The 22,323-nt window shown below is 44.2% G+C and overlaps 6 protein-coding genes across 6 annotated transcripts; 3 read left to right on the plus strand and 3 right to left on the minus strand.

Annotated features, from left to right (window-relative positions):
• Nucleotides 1-1,484: 1,484 nt before the first annotated feature.
• On the minus strand, nucleotides 1,485-2,621 carry N7466_010608 (sterol methyltransferase; the record flags this gene model as incomplete). Its single annotated transcript, XM_057169997.1, has 1 exon — nucleotides 1,485-2,621. The coding sequence occupies one exon, from the start codon at nucleotides 2,619-2,621 to the stop codon at nucleotides 1,485-1,487; it is 1,137 nt and encodes a 378-aa protein (XP_057016606.1).
• A 2,094-nt stretch (nucleotides 2,622-4,715) lies between these two features.
• N7466_010609 (uncharacterized protein) lies at nucleotides 4,716-5,812 on the minus strand (the record flags this gene model as incomplete). Its single annotated transcript, XM_057169998.1, has 2 exons — nucleotides 4,716-5,388; nucleotides 5,463-5,812. 2 exons carry the CDS (start codon nucleotides 5,810-5,812, stop codon nucleotides 4,716-4,718), a joined length of 1,023 nt encoding a protein of 340 aa, XP_057016607.1.
• A 1,546-nt stretch (nucleotides 5,813-7,358) lies between these two features.
• Nucleotides 7,359-9,402, plus strand: N7466_010610 (glycoside hydrolase family 47 protein; the record flags this gene model as incomplete). The annotated part of the gene is made up of 5 exons (XM_057169999.1): nucleotides 7,359-7,626; nucleotides 7,726-8,231; nucleotides 8,306-8,420; nucleotides 8,475-9,172; nucleotides 9,256-9,402. The coding sequence occupies 5 exons, from the start codon at nucleotides 7,359-7,361 to the stop codon at nucleotides 9,400-9,402; spliced, it is 1,734 nt and encodes a 577-aa protein (XP_057016608.1).
• Nucleotides 9,403-10,484: 1,082 nt separating this feature from the next.
• On the minus strand, nucleotides 10,485-13,706 carry N7466_010611 (ankyrin repeat domain-containing protein; the record flags this gene model as incomplete). Its single annotated transcript, XM_057170000.1, has 1 exon — nucleotides 10,485-13,706. One exon carries the CDS (start codon nucleotides 13,704-13,706, stop codon nucleotides 10,485-10,487), a length of 3,222 nt encoding a protein of 1,073 aa, XP_057016609.1.
• Nucleotides 13,707-14,291: 585 nt separating this feature from the next.
• N7466_010612 (uncharacterized protein) lies at nucleotides 14,292-15,379 on the plus strand (the record flags this gene model as incomplete). The annotated part of the gene is made up of 2 exons (XM_057170001.1): nucleotides 14,292-14,906; nucleotides 15,074-15,379. 2 exons carry the CDS (start codon nucleotides 14,292-14,294, stop codon nucleotides 15,377-15,379), a joined length of 921 nt encoding a protein of 306 aa, XP_057016610.1.
• Nucleotides 15,380-16,769: 1,390 nt separating this feature from the next.
• On the plus strand, nucleotides 16,770-17,039 carry N7466_010613 (uncharacterized protein; the record flags this gene model as incomplete). Its single annotated transcript, XM_057170002.1, has 1 exon — nucleotides 16,770-17,039. The coding sequence occupies one exon, from the start codon at nucleotides 16,770-16,772 to the stop codon at nucleotides 17,037-17,039; it is 270 nt and encodes an 89-aa protein (XP_057016611.1).
• Nucleotides 17,040-22,323: the final 5,284 nt, after the last annotated feature.

The following is a 22,323-nucleotide window of genomic DNA, read 5'->3' on the forward strand; positions in this document are numbered from 1 at the left end:
CATAGTGAACAAAGAAACCGAGGAATGTCGCGGGTTTAAAGATGAGGGGAAATATCGAATCGGGGTCAGGTCCATCATTAGGGTCAAGAGGTGCAAATGGATTTTGCCTTTGAGCGGGGCGGACAATTGCACTTCGTTTCCGCGCCACTTAAAAATCGAAAAGATCTCTGCTTTGTCTTTACACGTCAGCGCGCTATTGTCAGTGGGTATCGCTAAGTAGAACGATCGACAATAGGTATCCAAAACCGGCAACTCTAGCGAAAAGCCAAGAAGCGAAAATGGGGAGCTAGTACATAGTGCCGCGCGTCAAGGGTCCACCATGAAATTCTCACCACTTCTGTGTTCGTCACGTCGTCTTCAAGATTCAATCTCGCTGAAACAAGCATCAACTCCAGCGCCACAGTTCCGCACTGCCACATTCAGCCTCATCGCTCGTGCGGTATGCCACATGGTGGAATTCCAGATCACCCCTGCAGCAGGTACGTTCATCGCCATTCGCGGGTCGTGTGGGTCGTGTGGGTCTATCGAATATGTAAAGGATCCATCACAATCGCAATTCTTTGGTCCCCTGGATACAGGAAGGTCTTCGAGAAGTGGTGATATCGTAAAAAATGATCGTACGCGCTGGCTTTCCATTACAATTACAATTGCAAACGAATACTACAGGTGGAGTGGTCAACTGGATTTGGTGGTAATGAAAGATAAGATTAGGCAGAGCGCAATAGATATCCTGTAGTAATGTAATTGTTAATTCATACCTGCTAGTTAAGTATACTGGTTGGTAACGCAAAGAAAAGCATAACTTTATCCATATTATTCAGTTCTCCCAAGACGGAGAATTTTAGCCTCATCCTTGCGGATTTGAAACATCTGCAGCGTGGGGGTGGGGGCCAGAGCCAGGTCTTTTCACTCATTCACACATTCAATGTTTTCTCTACCATTCAAAATACCATACCACCAAACAAATCATGTCCACCGAAGAAAAGGTCTTTGGAGGTTTTTTTGCCTCACTGCCACCATCACCCAAGTGGGCTCCCTTTTGGAGTAGTCTGTTTGAGGGCTTTCTATCTGCTTTCCCGGTCTGGACCTTCACTCAATTGGGCTTCAAGAATGCATGTACTATGCAACTGATCTGCTCAACATCAATCCATATCGCCCTGTTTCTTATCATGGCTTTCTTCGGCCAACAAGAGGGATGGCCTACAGTGGTTATAACGGAATGCCTTGGGCGGATAATTGTTGTTTCTATGTTTGCGGTGTATAGCTATAAAAAACTGTTATAGAAAGGAACAACTGTGTATGTTTTATTCTTTACAAATGCTAGAAAGTGGCTCACATGGATTTTTATACTGAACTTTACAGGAACAGAAAGAAATGCCGGTGTTGTACAGCAAGAAACACTTTGAAGCTCATGTAAATAGAAAAAAGAAGTATCCAGAAGCTACACCTGGGCAGAGCTATTTTTCTTTCTTTAGAAAGAAGAGTCAAGCCTCTGGCTTACGACCAACCATCAGATACATAGGCGTGAATAGCTTCTCCTTTCCGCCCGCGACAAGACAGTCTGCGCCCTCAGCAAGCGAATCGGCTGTCTTCCGTGATCCCTTTGGCGCAACGCCAACCATCTCAAGTGCACCAACAATGCCATGCGCCAGTCCACGGCCAACATGGGTCATGCGTACCAGGGTCGGCAAGTCCCAAAGGCTCTGCGTGTATTTCAAATCCCCGCTGAGAGGCCAGTACCAAGGAAGCTCGTCATTGTGATCGGCAAGATCCTCGCTGACCTCAAGCACAAAACCAGCCTTCTTCATCGCGTCCAGAGCGACAGAGATCTTCTCCATATTGCTAATTCCATTCCCTTGCTCGATCCCAAGACGAATCGCACGGTGACGGAGGTCATCGTTGTCGTAGTTCTCGGTCATCAACCACTCGTAAACACCAAAGACGCCGCCAGGCTTGAGGACCCGGAAAATCTCCGAGTAGATTCCTTCCAGACTCGGGGCGTGCACCGTAGCTTCGATCGCGTAGACAGCGTCAAAACTTTCGTCCGGGAATGTCATTTGCATAAAGTCGCCTTTGGTGAAGCTGACCTGATCACTGAGGCCTTCCTTGTGTGCGTACAGAGTACCACGCTCAACTTGGTAGTCGTTGTTGTTAAGCCCGAGGACACTGCACCGGGTGAACTTGGCGATTTCCCTCGCAGGACCACCAACACCGCAACCGACGTCGAGAACCCGGTGACCCTCCTGGATACCCATTTTAAGCGCGAGGTAATGTTCGTGTCGAGCTAATGCTTGCTTAAATGGCTCGCTCTTGCTGAATTGACAGAAGTGGAAACTCTGCGCCCAGCCGTACTCGTAGAAGTCGGTCGCGAGGTTGTAGTAGTGTCGGGTGAGGGTCGCATATTCCTTGCGTCTGGATTCGCGGGTCTTGGAAGTCTCGTCATCGGCACCTTTGTTATCCCAGTGCTTGAAGTATTCGTCCACGGCGATCTTTTGAGCATCCTTGTTCTTGCGCATAATATTCATGAATGAGTTTTGATCCTGACCTGTTTTGCCATGTAGCGCCTGCTTGAAATCTGCATCTCGCTTATGGTCTTGAGGCTCGAGAGTAATGGCGGCCATTTTTGGAGTGACCGTTAGGGAGATATTGTTTTTGAGGCGGAAGAAAGGATTGTGAATTGGAAGTTTTCGATTGGAGTGAGATGGAGAAGCTATGCATTTATGCAACTTGAACTACAAGAATTGTATGTATACAGCACTTGAGGATCATATAGGGGCTCGAAAATCGGTATGATTCGACCAATCTGAAGCAACGAGGCGTTAATCTCGGGCTTTGACCCTCTCGTAGGCATCCATATTCAAGATAACAACTCACGGGTCGCTGTTTGTTTAGGTGGCGCCACCTACTTGCAGGGATTAGTAGGAGGTCGCATGCAGGGACGGAAAGGGGCATTGTTACATTTGTATTTTGTGGTCTGCGAACTAGTAGAGATGTGATTATGAAGACGCGTAATCAGCATCGGTTCCAGGGTATCATTCTCGTACTCCAGCATAAAAAAATATTTTTATGGTTATCTAGAGGGCTCCAAGGGGCATTTTCGATTTCAAAAGACTCACTCAGTACTCCGGAGTCCGTAGGACTTCCCTGTTTAGTAGATGGGCTTCATCGCCTATGTACATAGGGTGACAAAAGTGTTTGTACACTTCCATTTTCCCCGCAAAAGACAGCAAAACTCGCCCTCTTTGGTCATGATTATTTTAACAACTTTGTGCGTAAAAGATAAATTTTCAATCACTTTAACTCTAAATAAACGATTGGTAATTGATCTGTATAGTTAGGAACTCGGTTTAAATGCTTGCATTGTGGAATTATTTGGCCTAGAAAATGGATAGTTATTACATTTTTCGAAACTTTTACTACAGTATGGGGATGCGGCCCGTTTGCTAACAATTTTTAACAATTTTTCTCACCCTCAACTTTAAAGTCATGTAAGTCTGCCAGGAAAAATCATACCGGAGTTTCTAACAGCAGGAAGTAATTATTTAGTAATTATTTGTAGCTTAGCTACAATCAAAAACAAGAGTCTATATAGAAATTTATAGAGATATTGAATATCAAAGTTGGTGAGTTTTGCTATTTTTTGCGGGGAAAAATAGAAGCGTACAAACACTTTTGTCACCCCATGTACTTCGTCCGTGCACAACCCCTTGCCCAGTGTTACCGGGCTCACATGACCCGGATGTATTTTAGCTCATTGAGGCTTCCCCTCCATTTTTAGAAATCGCCTCCATCACTCCATTTTGCTAGCTCACTACGAAGCTCGTAGCATCTGGGCTCTAGGCCATTTCTCCCTAGTAACACCCAGGATATTCATATCACCAAAAACCGCATCTTCTGTTACCAGACATTTTCTGTTTAATGTTAGTCGACAATTAAGACTCAATCTAGAAGCGAAGCTCCCTCATTTTATCTTCCCTAATTCATGAAGACGGTGCACAATTTTATGTCCGACGCCCCTAAACCCATATTTCAATACGAATCCTAGGTGATCTACCTACTGAAAGGTTGAACTCTGAAGACTATCTAGCTTCAACTCGTGAATCAATCAGAACCTTGGTTAACTTTTGACAAGAAAGAGCAGCTTTACAACTTTAAGCTGCGGACGTTTGGCCTCGACACCCCTGTTTTGACACACATATTTTGTGCTTGATTTCAATGATATTCTCAGAAGTAATGAAACAGAACAAGACAGTGGTCATTGGAACATCTGGGCATTATCTTGAATCTACAACATCTAATGGTGGTTTGGACTGAGCCGCTCGCCCGTGAATTATGTTCTTACATCAAGGCAAAACTGTATACCATGTCCCTTTGGCGGAGAATCGGCATATGTTATTGAGCGGTCACTCTGGCCTGTTGGTCACTGTCCCGTTGTGGCATGCAGTGTTGGTTGGCACAATGAGCGGTGGGAGGCGAAGAATCTCATGATTCGATACCCAGATGATTCAAAGAGAATAAAAAGATCAATTAAGGGTATTCTATAAATAAACCGCCTTGAAACATGAAAGGGCTTAGCTATTGCGAGCGAAGAGAAGAAAATAAGATATATCCTAGAAGGCCTCCTTACCCAGCCTCAAGACCTTGGACTCAGCATCAAACAAGTGACATCGACTTCCCACCTTGGGAGGTTGCGGGGTGTACAGCACAGCAGGCCATCAACTCAACTCGATTGGGGGTTGGGATTTTCGGCCGTAGACATAGCTGGCTCCATCCATTTCACCCGGCACCGCTAAGTTTCCCTGCCATGCGCCGGGAACGTATTGCTGTCTGGTAGGCCCCGGCAACTCGGATACGCGTCGGCCCTGCGGTGCCTTCCATCGTCGAGAAAAAATCCACAGAGCGGCTATCAAGGCTACTACGCCAATGCCTCCCACACCAACACCCATGCCGATTCCCCACTTCGCTCCTACACTCAGGCCCCCGCTTGTGGTCGAGTCAGATATTGCCGATGTGTTTGTCGAAGTTGAATGTGTTGTAGAGGAACCAGTCGAGGTAGTCGAGGCAGTGGAGGTGGAAGTGGCAGCGGAAGTGGCAGTAGTAGCAGCAGTGGCAGTGGAGGTGGAAATAGAAGTAGACGTAGAAGTGGAAGCAGAAGTGGCAATGGAGCTGGACGTTACACTGGCTGTGGCTGAGACTACGTATTGGACATTCCACCCGACGATGGCTATTGCGCCCACGGTAGAACTCGAGGACATCGTCGTTGTGGCTATTGTGAAGGAGTCCGAGTCATCTGAGGTGGATCCATATGTCAGGGTCATCCCTGAGCTAACATTGGACAGGCAATTCCCTTCAAGTTGTCCCGCAATAGCACCATCTAAGTAGTAGTCGCTGAGAGAGTGGCTGTTAGATCAGTGGCCCTCGATTGACCTTCGCATGGGCAGTAGTTGGGAAATCCGACTTACAAGGGACAGCACATCAAAGCGGTGCTGGTGGAGTCCTTGGTGGAAGACGCGACTGTCGACCAGTCTGAAGGACACTTGACCGGCCCAATGCTCACCACTGTTTTATAGCCGCCATTAGTGACATCGGGGCTGTTCCACCATGTGGTTACAGCTGCAGGACCACAGTCCACACCCGTTTGCACGTCTATTCCGTAGGCCGGGTCGAACGCCATGAGACTTGGTCTATCCAGACGGTATTTAGTTGAACATGAGCCCGGGAACGTATATACTGTGGCGAGAGGGAGAAACGATGTGATGGTACTTCCATCAGTCTCCGCCGGGATTGTAGTTGCAGTAGAGTACGAAGACATTGAGAAAACGGTCAACGCTGGAATCGCTTGGAAACTATGATATTTAGCTTCAACTTAGCCAGGAGTATTATCGGCTTACGACATTCGCCGAAGCTCTCGGGGACTGATCACTTACCAGAGATTCAAGTATAGTTGCAAGTATCGCCCAGGGATGGCGTGGACCTCGCCGTGGCGGAGGATTGCTGGGGGTGACGGCAAATACCAGTCCGCTTACGGATACTTGATGTGGGATTCTCAAAGGTTGGAAAATTTCGCCAGCGCCCCCCGGGGGAGCAGGATCCATGCGTGGTTATGAAGGTCGGCCTAGTGCTCTGGCTGGATATCTCTTTTCTAAATACAGTGCCTAACCACGAGGCTTACAAATGTAGCGCCAAGAAGGCGATCTCGCATAAATATTGTATTTGAGTATCTAATACGATTGAAAACGACTTTGTTCCTATATAATCCAAATCATAGATAACAAGATAGCTATTGCAATACAGACTGGTATTGCAGCTACTAACGTGGAGTGACTTCTGAAATTTGCAAGTCTCGTAGCCAGGAACTGTAAGTCTCCCTTGGCGCCGCCCCTAAGCCTATACACCATAGTAAGTCGTGCTAATGCAGGGTACGCTCCAGCACACACACCGGCAGCAACTAGTCTATCGATTCGAAGCCGCCACGCGCAGCATCGACCAATCAATAGATGGCATTGATAAAAGATCTATTTTAGTGTCGCTTGTCGGCCATCATGATGAAGCGGCGACACGGTTTCCTGATTGCTTCTGTCGGAGGTTTCAAAACTTCGCTGACAGTAGTTGCCCTGAAATTTTAGCATAGAAGTCCTGAAATACTCGACCCACAGTCCACTACATAACTCCCGCCCTCTCCACCAGAATCGGAGGTCCGTGCGATTTCCCCCGTGGGCTCCGGAGCCTCCGGAATATGCCGTGGTTCGTGTGGGTTTGGCCCCCAGATGAGCTGACAGCCAGGGGCAAGAATCAATTGGCCTGGAATTACGCCTGCACGACGTATATAGATCTTGTAGGCACCGTACCTGTTCTTGAGGTCCTGAAATATAAGAATCTATTGGTGGGTAATAGTAAGCTTTACTTTAAAATTTCAGACGGGCCGGACCGACCAAGTCAAAAGACGAACCCAAAAGACGAACTCTAGCGTGAAAAGGTGCATGGGATTATCCACTTAGCAGTCAATTGACTGTTCGAATTAATTTCGCCCCCAATAAAGAGCCCCAATGAAGAGCATCTGCAGAGACGCGGTAATGGCACAGTGCAGTAGCGCCATGCTAGTAAGCTATACACAGGTTTACAGTATTCTATGTATAATAACCCTTACTATTGACCAGCCAGGGAATGGGATAAATAACACCAGATCTGCCTAGTATTAGCAATACTGGAGCAAACTGGGATCTTGATTAGCCCTGTCCCTGCAGATGTAGCTAGACAGCGTACTGAAGATCCTCCGTACAGTAAGTAGCCAGTGGATTCCCCCCTATTTAGCCAGCCAGGGCCCCCCGCACGAAATTTCCCCAACATCTCAATCGGCCATGCCATCAACACACCCCAAACAGCCAAAGTATCGACATCGTCACTCGGTGCCATGGCCTATCTGGTTCGCTAGTAAGAGGGTGGTTAGCACTCTGCTGATTGGCGGATTGGTCTTTGGGGTCGGGACTCACATATACACGCCCAGTACAGAAACTGTTTTAGATTATTTTCGTCCCACCGACCAGGATAGTTATTGGGATTCTCACCGCGAGGAAGTAAAAAAAGCATTTACCACCAGTTGGAATGCTTATGCTAAATATTCCTGGGGTAAGTTCAAAGCTTGCCGAGCGTCAGGGTTTAAACTTGACAGACAGTGCAACATTCCGCGTATCAGCCTGGTAAATTTAACACCGACGTGTCAACTAGGAGCCGATGTTTTCCACCCCGTTTCCAAAACTGGCGGACAGATGAGCCCCAGCGGCCTGGGATGGATTATTGTCGACAGTTTGGACACTTTAATGATCATGAATTTGACGACGCAGCTCTCCGATGCCCGGAAATGGTTGAATCGCGATTTGAGCTATGATCAGAACCAAGATGTGAATACCTTCGAGACAACCATTCGTATGCTCGGCGGGCTACTCTCAGCACACTACCTATCGACCCTACTTCCAGACGTATCCTCCCGCCGGGACTACATCTATAAGGCCAAAGCAGTCGACTTGGCCGATCGGCTTTTAAGCGCCTATGATACCAGAACGGGAATTCCTTATGCCAGTGTCAACATTGGGACCCGACAAGGTCTGCCATCTCACACGGATGGTGGGGCTTCGTCGACAGCCGAAGCGGGCACTCTGCAGCTGGAGATGAAGTACCTCGCGCAATTGACGGGACGGGAGGTGTATTGGCGCAAAGCCGAGCACATTATGAAAGTAATCAGCCCCCTTTCCCGTGGGCTCACTTGGTGGGCTCCATTTGGATTTGAAGCTAATGAATCGGTCAAAAGGTGCTTGATGACCACCGCATGCAAGATGGCCTGCTGCCTATCTTCGTCAATCCCCAGACGGGCAGCTTCCCCTACCAAGAGATCCGCCTCGGCAGTCGCGGTGACTCCTACTATGGTATGTTTTGATTCTCTCCGAATGATGCACCATGCCAAGCTGACCCCTTTGAAGAATATCTGGTGAAACAGTATCTCCAAACCTACGGCGAGGAGACTATCTATAGCGACATGTGGGAAGAGGCTCTCGCGGGCATTCAGAAACAGCTTGTCATCACTACCAAACACTCCCACCTACGGATTATTGCCGAGCTACCTAGCGGAATTGGTGGCAAGCTATCACCAAAAATGGACCATCTTGTTTGTTTCTTGCCCGGCTCGATCGCAATTGGTGCAACGGAAGGACGAACTGAAGCCGAGGCCCGAAAGCTACCGTCCTGGACTCCACAGAGGGAGAAACAGATGGAACTGGCAAGGGAGCTGATGAAATCTTGTTGGGCAATGTACGCTGTCACTGAATCCGGTCTCGCGCCCGAGATCTCATGGTTCGAGGCCGATCCCGACGAGCTCAAGCCAAGTTCCAGGTCATCACATCAATCTTGGCCGCGAAGCAGCAACGAGAAGGAGTCTTGGAAAGAAGACTTTATTATCAAACCTGCCGATGCTCATAACTTACAACGTCCGGAGACCGTGGAGAGTCTCTTTTTAATGTTTAGAGTCACGAATGACCCTATCTACCGAAAATGGGGCTGGGAGATCTTCAAGGCATTCCAGAAGCATACCTTGGTTCCCGATGGAGAGGGATATACGTCTTTGCATGATGTGACTGAATCTACGCCGCGCCAACGTGATAATATGGAGAGCTTTTGGCTGGTGAGACATACACTTCCCCATGGTCCCTTTTTTGTGATTTTATTCCGTCAACAGTTTTCAGCTAACCTGAATTTTCAAATTAGGCCGAAACTTTGAAGTATTTATATCTGCTGTTTTCTCCCAGGGAGTTCCTCCCTCTCACTGAAGTGGTTTTCAACACCGAGGCACATGTACTGCCCCGCTTTAAACCCAAATTCCAGACCGGCTGGACCCGCAAAAAGCGTTCATAACGTCTTGATTAACCTCTCTACCCCGGGTCTCTTTTGATTCTTTGAAGTGACCGAGAGGTACGCCGCAACGAGATTGAAATTGGAGTAAGTATTGTACTATGTATATATGCACAGATGGACATATTTAATGTTGCGAGTTCCGGATCAATTGATTCACACATGTGCATGTCATGTATGCACGTTCCAAGAGGAATGATAGATAGACTCTCGCCGTGTATATATACAATATAGGTCCATAACACGTCAACTAAACGTTAGCACTTGATCATCAGTGATTACGGATAATGTCTTTGGGTATTGTCAGACTATCGCGTAATTCAATTGAGATAGACCCATCAGCCGCATTACTGGATCTAGTTGGCTTTGGAGGTTATAGAATCACGTAGAAGACCCTGAAGTTTCCCAACATTGAATGTAAGCATTTGCAGCTTGATAAGTTTGTGGAGAAAGTATTGTCAGATCTACACTGTAGAGCTGGAGAGAACGAATGGAAATGAGAAAGAAGAAGCAATTGTGTGGTATTCTTCTTCACTCAGCGGGATGGAGAGGAAGGAAGGAAGGGGAGAAAAGCTCTCACTTCCCAGACTAACTACCAACACCAACACAAAGCCAACACGCGCTGCAGCATGACCAGGAGCAGACCATGTGACCTCAAGTCACATGGTTCACTTCTCCTGACAAGTATTCCAAACCGCCCATGTGCCCGCCTTCGATAATCTGACCAATCAAAAGGCACACAAAAACACAGTATTCCCAGTAGTATATGGCTGGATAGTCTATGAATAGACTGAACTGGATTGGTCGGTCGCATTTACCGCACTTGTTGTATTTATTCTTTCAAATGCGAATTCAACAGGTCTCAACTACAGAGGGGGATATCGGGCGGCGGAATTGTAATTGATACATGTTTATACTCGGATGATCAAAGCAAAGCTCGCGAAACGAAGAGGGTGACTTTATATCAAAACTTGTGTTTGGTCTCTCGTAGTACTAAAAGTGGGCCCAACATTAAAAATACCCAAGGTCAAATAATTGTGGAAAATCACTGTAGTTTCCCTATGAAGTGAAAGATATGAAAATTCTCATCGATAACATCGACATCCACCCTGCCTATGTTGAGGAGCATCTGAACAATGATGCTGTGGCCGTTCTCGGCAGTCTATGATAGCGGTGTTTGGCCAATCTTTATCTTTGGCATCGACATCCACTTTTCCTGTGTCGAGGAGCATCTGGATAATGGTGTTGTGGGCGTTCTGGATAGCACATGACAACGGTGTCTGGCCGTTCGGAAATTTGGTCTTGATATCCACCTTGCCTGTGTCGAGGAGCATCTGGATAATGGTGTTGTGGGCGTTCTGGATAGCACATGACAACGGGGTCTGGCCGTTCGGAAATTTGGTCTTGATATCCACCTTGCCTGTGTCGAGGAGCATCTGGATAATGGTGTTGTGGGCGTTCTGGATAGCACATGACAACGGGGTCTGGCCGTTCGGAAATTTGGTCTTGATATCCACCTTGCCTGTGTCGAGGAGCATCTGGATAATGGTGTTGTGGGCGTTCTGGATAGCACATGACAACGGGGTCTGGCCGTTCGGAAATTTGGTCTTGATATCCACCTTGCCTGTGTCCAGGAGCATCTGGACAGTGGTGTTGTGGCCGTTCCGGGCAGCGCAAGAAAGCGGTGCCTGCCTTTCGTGACTTGCAGCTGTTTGAATTTCGGAGTACAACTGTGCTGGCCAACTGTTTTGGGCATAAATCCTCTTCAAGTACTGAATTCCTTGCAAGGTTGATGCGGGCATTGGAATTATTGGAGAGCACGGGAGGGAGAGCCCTTTTGTCGGTCGATCACGCTTTGGCTCTTCGCATTCATCAAGACCGTCAACTATGCAAAACCACTTGACCGATGAGTGAGCGGCTCCCGGGTGTCTGTCCAAATTTAATAAGAAGTCAAAGACAAGCTTCGGTTGCCCGCTAAACCTCTGCACCGTTCTGATGGTATGCTGACAGTAAAGGTCCTTTCTAGCAGCAGGTGGGTGCCAAGTCAGAGCCCGCCAATTTGCTGTGAGCACGCTGTGTTTCATATCATTCTCTTGGCAGATACCAAAGGATTGAAACAATCCATTATCGGGAAGGCTACTGTCAAGCAATATCTGTGACAGTAGCTGTTTGCCACAGCCAGGCTTTGCAGGCAACCACAATGAGCCCTTTGTTTCAGATTTCCATGTTTGAAATTGCGACCCGTCCAGCAACCATTTATCCTTGACATTTGAACATCTGACGCTTTGGTACGTTTGATGTGGTACTTGGCATTGTATGTTAATTGGGTAAGGTCCCATGCTTCCCAAGTAACATGCAAATGATTCCTCGTAGGGGCCTGGTAAGTAGCCATGAGTAGATTCTCGACTTAAGAAAGGCCTCTTCCACCTTCTTTCACTGTCGGACTGCTTGACAGATTCCGCTTCCCTCGGCGAGGAACGGTTTACTGTCCACGGTTTTCTGGTAGTATCCTTTGGTTCGTTCAACAGGGCTTCAGCCGCGAGATTTTCGCAAGATAGTGCGCAAATCCACGCAACATTGTACTCTTTGGGCGAGTCTTTACAGAACCCTAGAAAAGAGTGTTTACCAGCCTTGCGAAAAGGCAGGGTGCAATTTTCAAACACTGAAACCTCGGAGTGAGGTGGAATTTCACGCGGTCTTGGAAGAGAGAAACAAGGGACTTTGCGAAGATGGATTGTGGTGTCGCCTGTCTCTGAGTGCTCGCTGTAAGATCGCAATTTCCAGTTGTCTCGACCAAAAGACTCTTCATTTTCGCTGTGGTTTTTCTTTGGCTCTCTTTCATGTGTGGAAGTGGCAAGTTCGGATTTCACCGCCGTTTCTCCAATCTGCATGAACTTTGTCATAGCATCGTTCAGGATATCTGCGGCCGGAATGATGATCGCAATTTTGGATCCTGCATCGCCTGCAATTATTTGACCGTAGATCATTCCGGTTCTAGCATCTCGAACCATTGATCCGGAGTCACCAGGCTGAACCGGGCTGTCAAATTTGACTGATAAGATATCGGTGTATCTTGCGGCATTTGGAAGTCGAATGCATGACAATTGAGGGGACAGGACACCTTTAAGAATGTTCCCCGAGCTTGTGGCTGCTGTCACATCAGCCGATTGGGAGCCCAGTTGGCCGATATTTTCTTGACAGAGAATGGGGAGATCTGGCAAATCATGCCCAACGTCGTTAACCTCCATCAAACAGTAATCCAAACTATCTGATTTCAAAAAATAGTAATTTGTCTCTTGGGGGGCTGAATGAAGCGATGAAGAAATCTTGCTGTGGCCCCAAGCGCAGTAAGCTTCATCACTAGAGCTAGCGATGCTATAGTCGTTCCCTTCCATCGGCATGATAGAAGGTATAGAGCCAGACTCGATATCTGACAGCCATTCGCTGTCGTCGCTGTCGGGATCACTTTCTAGATCACTTTGTTCCGGGGTTGCACTAAAGGCGCTCATGAAATCTGCATCTATAGGATCTTGTTGCTCATCTTCTTCTTCATCGAAGAACTCAAACACGCATTCGCGATCCTCCGGTGTTGAATCCGGTTCGGGTCCCATCCCCAGAGAATTGTTTTCATGAAGATAACCCACGTGTGCGGGGTATATCCAAAAGCGCCTGTCGGAGATGGTCACAATGCTACCAATGGTTGCCGTGCGATGATATGCAGGTTCGGTGGATGTATTCGATAGAGACAACTGCAATACATGACAGATGCCCGGCTCATTGAGGTCAGGTATCGAGATGCAATCTTCCTCGCGGTGTGAAGGAGCGGATTTGTTCGCCCAATCTGGGTTAAAACTTTCGTTCGGTGCCGCACATGCTCTGAATTCAAATTGGCAGTTGATTAGATGGGGAGGAAATTGCCATTGGCCAAGCATGATTCCAGGTGGACTGTCATTGTACACATCCGATTTTTTCATAGCAGCCACGGCATCCTTCCGAGGTTTAGCGCGCCAACAAGAAAACATTATAAATGGGGTTGCAGTCTCTGGTGTATCTCCAACCATGAACATTTCGAACTGAATAGCGCTCAAGCTTCTCACTTCTTCACACTCATTTTGGAGAAGCTCCTTGATAAGTGGTCTCATTTCCTCGAAGACCTCCTTGACTGGACCTATCGCCCCCCAGTAATTGAATTTGCAATTTTCTCCTTTTTCACCCAGCAAATCTCCAGCTGATTGTTCTGGATGAGGCCATCGGGCTTTGCGATTTTGGAATCGTGAAAGGCGGTTACGAAGCCGCGATGAGGCCATCTTTCCTCGAAAAATAGGTCCAATTCGGGTAGATACCAAATATCGTATTGCGAAGCCGGAAATATTGCACGGGATTTGGGATATGCGCGAAGAATATTGGGAGTGAAATTGGGGCCTAGTTGAGGGTAATTTGGCAGAAGCTCCTTGGAAATGTAAGCAGAAAAGCGAGAAAAAAAGGCAAGAAAAGAGGCAAGAAGAAGAAAGTATGATGAAGCCACAGGAAGCCACAGCGGCTGTACGTCCAGTCAAATGATTTACCATGCACACATTCGCATTGATGTGGGTGCCAGCAGCCATGCGAGTAGACGTGTAACATTAATTGGTGGCTGAGGTACACGTAATTCGTGGCTTAGCACCTTGAAAGATCCGTATAATGCAAGCCTTTTCACACGGACTACATAACTTTATCACTAGATGTCCCCTGAAGTATTAGGTATTGTAGTGGGGAAGAGCGGTGTATCATGATTCGATACACCGCTCTTCCCCACTACAGTATAAACCTCCCAATACCAGCCATCGAAAAAACCAAGAGGATGGAATAAAACTTCTTGAAACAAACTATTGGAACCAACATATTTATTCCTGATGCAGACCATACAGCTATCATCCGATGCAGACCTGCTGGACACATCACTCCGTGAATGGCCCATTCCAGTACAGCGACAAGAGAGAATCATTTCATACTTATGGGGTAAAGGGAGCACCTACCGGAAGCGACATTTACGCCCGTATTTCGAATATTACACCGAACAATGCACAATTGCCACTCAGTCCTATCAAGGCCTTCTTGTTGTCAAGACCCATCAACACATAATCAATATTGCTACCCGCATCCAAGCCGGAGATTCGCGGTCCGAAGTACAACAATTCGTGGCACGATCCACATGGACCGAAGACCAGACGTCAGAAAAGGGTATCGACGCTTCGATAGACCTAACCGTTCGTCTACTCTATATGATCGATGTTGGACAGCTTGAGAATGCTTATTCCGGGAGAGAAAAGCGACTCTGGACACACGGAAATTTACAGGACTTCATGCGGGATACATTCTCGGAATGTACTTCTCTGGAAAATGACGGTACCAGATTGGATAAGACTTTCCAGGTTTGCAATATGATCCGTATCGCAGGCTTCCAAGTGGAACCTACATCCAACATATGCGATCATCTTCGATTCACTGATATGAGTAAAACGGTGGAGGTGTTTCATCATGCGTCGTTTCTGATGTCCCATAAACAGTATGAGTTTGATATTCCTCCTTGCTATGAACTTCCTGACTAATGAAAACGGTGCACTTTAGACAGTCAATGTTTCCACCTGGTCTTATCGATGAGACACTATCAACTTTAGCTCTCATATTCCCACAGGGCGATAAAGAGACCGAGAAGTGGTATAGGAAGCATAACGGGCCTGAAGAGCTCGATCCGAACATAGTAAGATGTGGGAAGATTTCCAAGCAAATAGAAGATTACAAATATTGGCACGACCGGCTCATTGTCCTAAAACGCGAGTTTGATCACTCTCGGCCATCGAATATGACACAGTGGTGGAATGATAGGCGGGATGCCAGCCAGTGGTATCCACTCTGGGTTGCAATATCTTTGACTGTCTTGTTCGGTCTCGTGCAGAGTGTTGAGGGTGCTCTGCAGGTTTATAAAGCCTACAAGCCATAGTCTTGATGAGACAAGGGTTTTCTTTTTCGCTTTGATTTAGTGTCTTGTACTTTCGTTCCTTGTGTTCGCTTCTCTTAGCAATGACACGTTGGAATTTGTTCGCGTGGCAAGACGGACGCAGTGCACGCATATACTGACGTCACTGGGCCCGATAGAAGGAGCGACGTGATCTATCAGTAAATATTAAGACTAAAACATAAGCTTGTGCATTTTTAAAAGGTTTATCGTCTGAATTTTTGACTCTTGAGGTGTACGCTCAAATATCTTATCAATCGTGATCTAAGGCCTTACATCTGGGCCCGAAGTAATTTGAATAATAAGCGTAGATATAGTAAATTGGAGAAAAACTACAGAGTCCGAGAACACTACGTTGAATTTAATAAGCATTTAATATTATTGATCTGTCAGAGAGCACTAGTTAATTCTGAAGATTAGCATAGGCAATGCGTAACTACTTGTAAACTACTATAGGTACGTGCTGACTGTTTCACGCTACTTTTAACTAACTAGTCACTTAGCGCACTTCACCCACATGTGCAAACCTGTATAGTCAGCCTTGCCCCTGTCGTAACCGACCTTGCACCTACCTGACCTGACCTGAAATGGAATGCTATAAATATTGAAGGTGTCAAGATACTGGAGCTCTGAAGCGGACAAGAATGACTAAATAATTTTCTCCTTCAGTGAAGACTCTAAGAGGTTCCAACGCCGTACGTTGGTTGAAGCTCTACTCTTTAGAATATGATGGGCCTCATTTCTATGTACAGTATATTTTAAAATCACTCAAACGAGAGGGCTGTGTGCAGATGCCAAGAAGCTGTCCGTTTCAGGCTTTCAGCTGGAGGGTCGTGACCCAATCATGTTGTTCTCACGCTCAGCCTGGAAGGTCAGTGTGTCGTCGCAAGGCTGGGGGCGATTCTCACCCCGCTTTTCACCCTGGCGACACCCACCCAACAACTAGCCGTAGGTGACATTGTGTGTTGGATTGAACCCAAAGATATGCGCAGGGGAGGTGGTCAAATTCAAAACTCGACACCAACCCACCTATCATAGTAACTTGAGCCTTGGGCAGAGATCTGGGGCCCAAATTGGGCTTTGCAGAAGTCTACTAGTACCTGTGCATATCAGGTGGCATACTGACGCCTCATTCTTTATGACCAATAGATTCCCAGGCTGCCGCATATTGTGGTACTTCTTAGTGTTTTAAAAGAGAGCTTTCCAAAGCCATTTCTCTCAAACTTTTCATTTCTTCTCAAAACATCAAGAAGACTTTCATCTCATCATTATATCGGTAAGTGTACATTACTGATAATACTAGAAATGCGCATAACAAAGTTTTAATCCTGATTTTACAGCTCTGATGGCTATTCCTTTGCATATCCAAGTACCCATGTGCATCCTCACATATGCAATAGAAACTACATATGCGTGGCAAGAAGACCTCGAGAAAGCAGCGGATCAACCGAGCGCCAATCCAGTTGACGCGGAACTACAGGGTCGGTTGCAAAACCAGATCAATAATTGGTCGATCGTCTGGAAAGCTATGGTCGAGACGCACAAATACCGAAACACTATCAACGGTGTTAGAAAGGACAACATCAATTTTTCGTCCTTCGGCCTCGCATACTTTACAGTCATCATTTATCCGTTTTCAGAGTGAATTCAAGGCTATTTCAACTGATTGGCCATCAATATCTGTCACTGAGCGGAGCAACGGCTGGTTTGAAAATTATCTTCGCAATTCGGATGCCCACAATACCACAGTTGTCCAGAGGGGAAACGGGCAACTGGGGGTCGCCATGTCAAACTCCCGGGAGCCGACAGTAACCAATTTTGAATTATGGATGCCCGTGAAAAAATATGTCGAACTGATCGCATATTCTTCCAAAAAACACCTTGATTCATGTCCGATGTGTGCTGATTATATCGAAGATCGAATGAAGTTCTCAGAGAAACTTAAGATATTCATACAGTGGTTGACTGGCCTCAGAACATCCCAAGCGAGGGTTATCCAACATTGGGGTCCAGCGCGCCACATGTAGTAACCGCAAAGACCGCGGTTAACCTAAACCCTAACCAAAACCGCGTGTTTTGGTATTTGAATGGAAACCGCCATGTTTTTGTTACAGACCCTGCTGTGGGCGTGGAATTTTGATTTCGGTGCTGCTGCTGGATAGTGGTGTTTCAATGTTACGGGCCTGCTTTTCCTGCACATCTGTATGCTTTTCTAATACTTGTTTCCAAGAGGGGACAGTCTACTCTAGGTACCATCCTACCAATGACATTTAGATTCGACTATCTCTCTCTTCTTATTAGCCTGCTCCAGGCGTTGGTTTTAACACGCGAAATATGGTCGATACTGGTAACAAGCCATATGGCACTTCTTCAATACTATCCTGCTCACTCTTGTAATAAATCACAAGACTTGGCGCCGCGCGGTAGGGTCCATGAAACCTTCCAAGGGAGATGGTCAACTGGTAGCATCATTGGAATCACCTGACAGTCCCGAATCCCGATCACCTGACTACCATGTTCGCTTCATCACGTGACTAAGACCGACTCTAGGGCCAAGACAAATACCCACTTTGGGCCTCTCAGCCAATCAGGTGCTGCAAAAAAACACGGGTTCCCGCGTAGTAGAGGGCTGGCTGGCCGCTGGATGGATGGATCATGGATGGATAAATACAAAGCAAACCCTCCATCACCAATCCAAGTTCGCTATCCTCCTCACAAATATGCAGTACAAAACCAAGAGCTGGGGCCAAAATCCGATTCGTAGTGAGAACAGAACACTAGTAGGTGCCAAAAACAAAGCGGGTAAAGCCAGTATACAGGACTGGGATGGCATGACATGGACTTCAAGTTTAATGATGCAACACTGATCAGTATATCTGAATTGTGGCATGGCAATGTTCGAATTCTTTAGCCAAAATCACCTGAGCGCCGCATTGCCTACTTTTTTCCTTTCAACTCTCTTTTTTAATTCTCGAAAAAACCTGCGTGTTTCTTATGCTGAAATGTCAATGAAGATGAGGTTTGCTAAGTTTCCTCAGGAGAATCCCTGTCGAATATGTGCATGGGGGGATCCAGGAAAGTTCTTGAAAGACGGTTAGTCACAATCTTTTACCAAAGTTTCTTTCAGCTTCAGGAAACTGAGAATAGAAGTTCGAGAATTTGGACCGTCTGGCTCCACCATTCGCTTCGGTAGGTTTCATGAGAGTATTTGGACGAGCTTTATTGACCTCAGTATAGAGTCCAGAATTTTTGTTCACGATTTCTGCTGGCGGAGGCTACTGAAGCATTTTGACGAGCCTCCGGATTTCCACAAGCTAGTCGACATACTACAAGAGATAGGCGCACCAAGATACACAGATGGTATGATTAATCTTATCCAACGATATGCTCCGCCGTCATTCCTCCCCTAGTAACAGATAATTCAAGACTGCAAATGCAGTCCACATGCAGGCTATTTCTCCGTAGTTCAAATGCAGGAGAGGATACAAAACCAACGATTTCCTCGAATTCTCAGGAGCCGAAAGAAATTACCAAGGCCCAAGGACAGGAAACTCGGCTTTCAAACAGTATCCTTTACTGATTGTTTCCAATCTCTTCCACTGGAGATCCGGTTTATTATCGCTCAGAACCTATCTACTACCGACTTCCTTAATCTTAGGCTTTGCTCAAAAGCTATGGCTCCTTTGTTTGAAAGCCAACAATTCTGGAGAACGAGGTTTGTGCTCCATGGTGAAGAAGGCTACTTGAGCTTCTTAGCTGAAGAGGGTTATAATGACTGGATACTTCTTTATTGGTATACTCGTTCAAAACGTTCCTGGCCTCTAAGACTCGATGACCTGAGGACGCAATGGCTTGTGAATGAGCATATCCGAGATAGGTATGTGATGGTCGAAGATGCAAGCCGTCCCTTGATAGACAGCTGTATACAACAGGACGATTCGGATGAGAATTTACAAGAGGAAAGAGTGCCGTCGCCTTGTACAAGGTTCAATCCAAGCCATCGGATGTTTTACCATATCCAGACTTTGCCGTTTTTCAAATTTGCCACGCTTCACTGTGGTAGATGTGGGGTACCGGGAATCACCACAAAAAGCCATACAATCACTGTCTCTTACCCAATATTGAAAATTGCTGTTTCTCTTCTTGTTGAGGAGGAATTCACATTTATATCCGGATTTGATCTAATCCATGGATTAAATATGCCTGATACACAGTTTGGATATAGAATTCCACAAAAACAAGTTGTTTTGGATATGCATGGCCGAGATTTGAAGGGGTTTGAGATAGTAGCGGATTCTATTGCTATTAGAGCCATTCGTCCACTCACGGAGAACGAAGGAGCTGTGGTTCCTGGTTGGGTTGGGGATCGAAGCTTTTACGACGTTGGAAACCCTACGCGGCGGGTTTTAAACCACGAGATTGCGGCGATTTCCGGGGATTTCCAGGTGAGTGTCTGCTATCTTACTCTTCCTCAACCATGAGATACACACGACAGTATTGACGAGCTTCAACCCACAGGATCGAAAATTAGTAGGATTTGCGTTACTCTCAAGGTCCAAATCGACATTTGCCAGCTCTTGTTGAAAATTTGTTGTATATGGCTAGATAGATGGAGGACCTGGATTCTTGGTAGGGAATGTGTTCTGTATGTGCTTTACTATAGGAGTAAGGAAGAAAGGTTATATGATAGAATTCTTCAAAAGTAATCTCTTATAAATTATGGACCTCACCGAGCCGATGTACGAGCCTATACAGTCTCAGGTATCGATGAAGACGTCACTCACATGTTGAGTCTTTACGGAACTTGATAACAACCAACTTCGTCAATTCTGGGCATTTGCTACCAAGGTGAAGCCTCTGTGCATTTGAAGTCGGATACAATATGTTGGCGGTAATTCCCCCAAGTCCGGGCTTCTCCCTTCAATGCCTGAGGCTCGGGGGCCTAACCGAAGATTACTCACGTTCTCGCACACAGAATCCTTACCGCCCACTGCCAGTTAAATTACCACATTAGGTAGCAGTCTTAGTTAGATTCTTACACACTTCAATACAATTATTACCATACAAGTCCCTTTCCTTTTTAGCCTATCTACTATCATCCCTATCCCAACTAGCCTATCCATCTCATCCAACTAATAAGCTTATTCCTAATTTATAATAGATTATAAGCCTAGATCTTAACTATTAAGATAGTATTCTTAATAAAGGAATAAGTTTAATAACTCCTAGAAGATAGGCTTATTATATAATATATTCAGAATTATTAGAAAAGAGTAAAAGTATAAAAGAGTAAATATAAATTAATTATAGCCCTAACCTATATTATAAATATTACTACCCTCTAATCTAAACTTATAAAATATAGAATTATAGCTACTACCTAAAAGATATACTTAAAATATATAGATTCCTTTATTACCCCTACCCTAATAATTATAATATCTATCTTACTAATTATTATTATCTAATCTCCTATTATTATTATAACTTAAGCTACTATATTAATCTCCTTAAATTTATCTATAATCTCCTCTAATACTACTACTACTCTTATTACTATATCTTACTAATACTCCTAAACTCCTAATTCCTCCTTTATATCTAGTACTATATTAAACTAATTAGATTATAACCCCTCCTATTATACTATATTTATAAATAAAACCCTTATTACCTTAATCCTTAAACTTATAGATCTTAAGAACTTTACCCTTTAGTATTAAGTAATTTATAATACTTTCTCTACTAAAGATATTTAAGAGCTTATTACTAATAAAAAAGATCCTCTAATAAAACTTATAGATATAAATACTTAATACTAATAATCTAGTAACTACTATAAAACCTATTTTAATTAGTATAAACTTAATACTAAACTCTTAGATATTATATAAATAACTATTAACCCTAAAATCTCTATCAATATTACTAAAGATCTAGTTACTACTAAAATCTATTACTATCTCTATAATAATTATTATATTAAGGGAATTTTCTTAATTAGTAAACTCTTTAAAGAACTTATAAATCTCTAACTTAGTAATTTTAAAGATATTAAAGATTATATTAATAAATTTATTAATATCTAAAACTAAATTATTATAATTTAGGTATTTTTTATCCTTTCTTAGTAGATAATTAATAATAGTTTTATCTAAGATCTATTAGAATCTTATTAACCTTTCTATCTACTCCTAAATTAAGATAATATTACTATAAACTCTAATAATATTATATTATAATCTATCTTTATTAAGAAAATTATAAACTATAAGATTATATTTTAATATAATATAAAATCTACTTCTTAAATCTTAGTCTTATTAATAAAAAAGAATAAAACCTTTTTAATTAATATTACTCTTTAATAAATTAAGGCCTTCTTAGCTAATAATACTCCTTAAATTATAAATTAACTAAATTATTCTTAATATAAATCTTAGAGTTTCCTTAATCTTAATTATTATAAGTCTAAGTACTAAAAGAAGGAAGATAAATCTAATAAAGAAATCTTATAATTTAAAAGAAAAAGAGCTAAATTAATCTATATTATTAATAAAGATCTATCTAAGAGGATTACCCTAAGAGTAAACCTTATTACTATTAATAATACTTATTACTAAATAAATCTTATTATTATAAAAAATATAGATATAAATAACCTAACTAATATAAATAATATAAATAATATATCTTATCTCTATATAAACTATACTAATACTTAATTTAATACTACTAAATCCTATAATTAATATCTTAACTCTAATATTTTAGCCTCTATAATATATACTTATTACTACTTTAATATCTTTAGTCCTAATAAAACTAAATTTATCTTTATTACTAATAATAAAGACTTACTTATATTTAATAAAGATATAATTACTATTTATATTATAATTAACTAAAAACTATAAAAAATTTATATT

The sequence above is a fragment of the Penicillium verhagenii genome, assembly GCF_028828195.1.
Source record: "Penicillium verhagenii strain IBT 33310 chromosome Unknown utg000011l_segment0_segment0, whole genome shotgun sequence".
NCBI classification, from domain to species: Eukaryota; Fungi; Ascomycota; class Eurotiomycetes; order Eurotiales; family Aspergillaceae; genus Penicillium; species Penicillium verhagenii.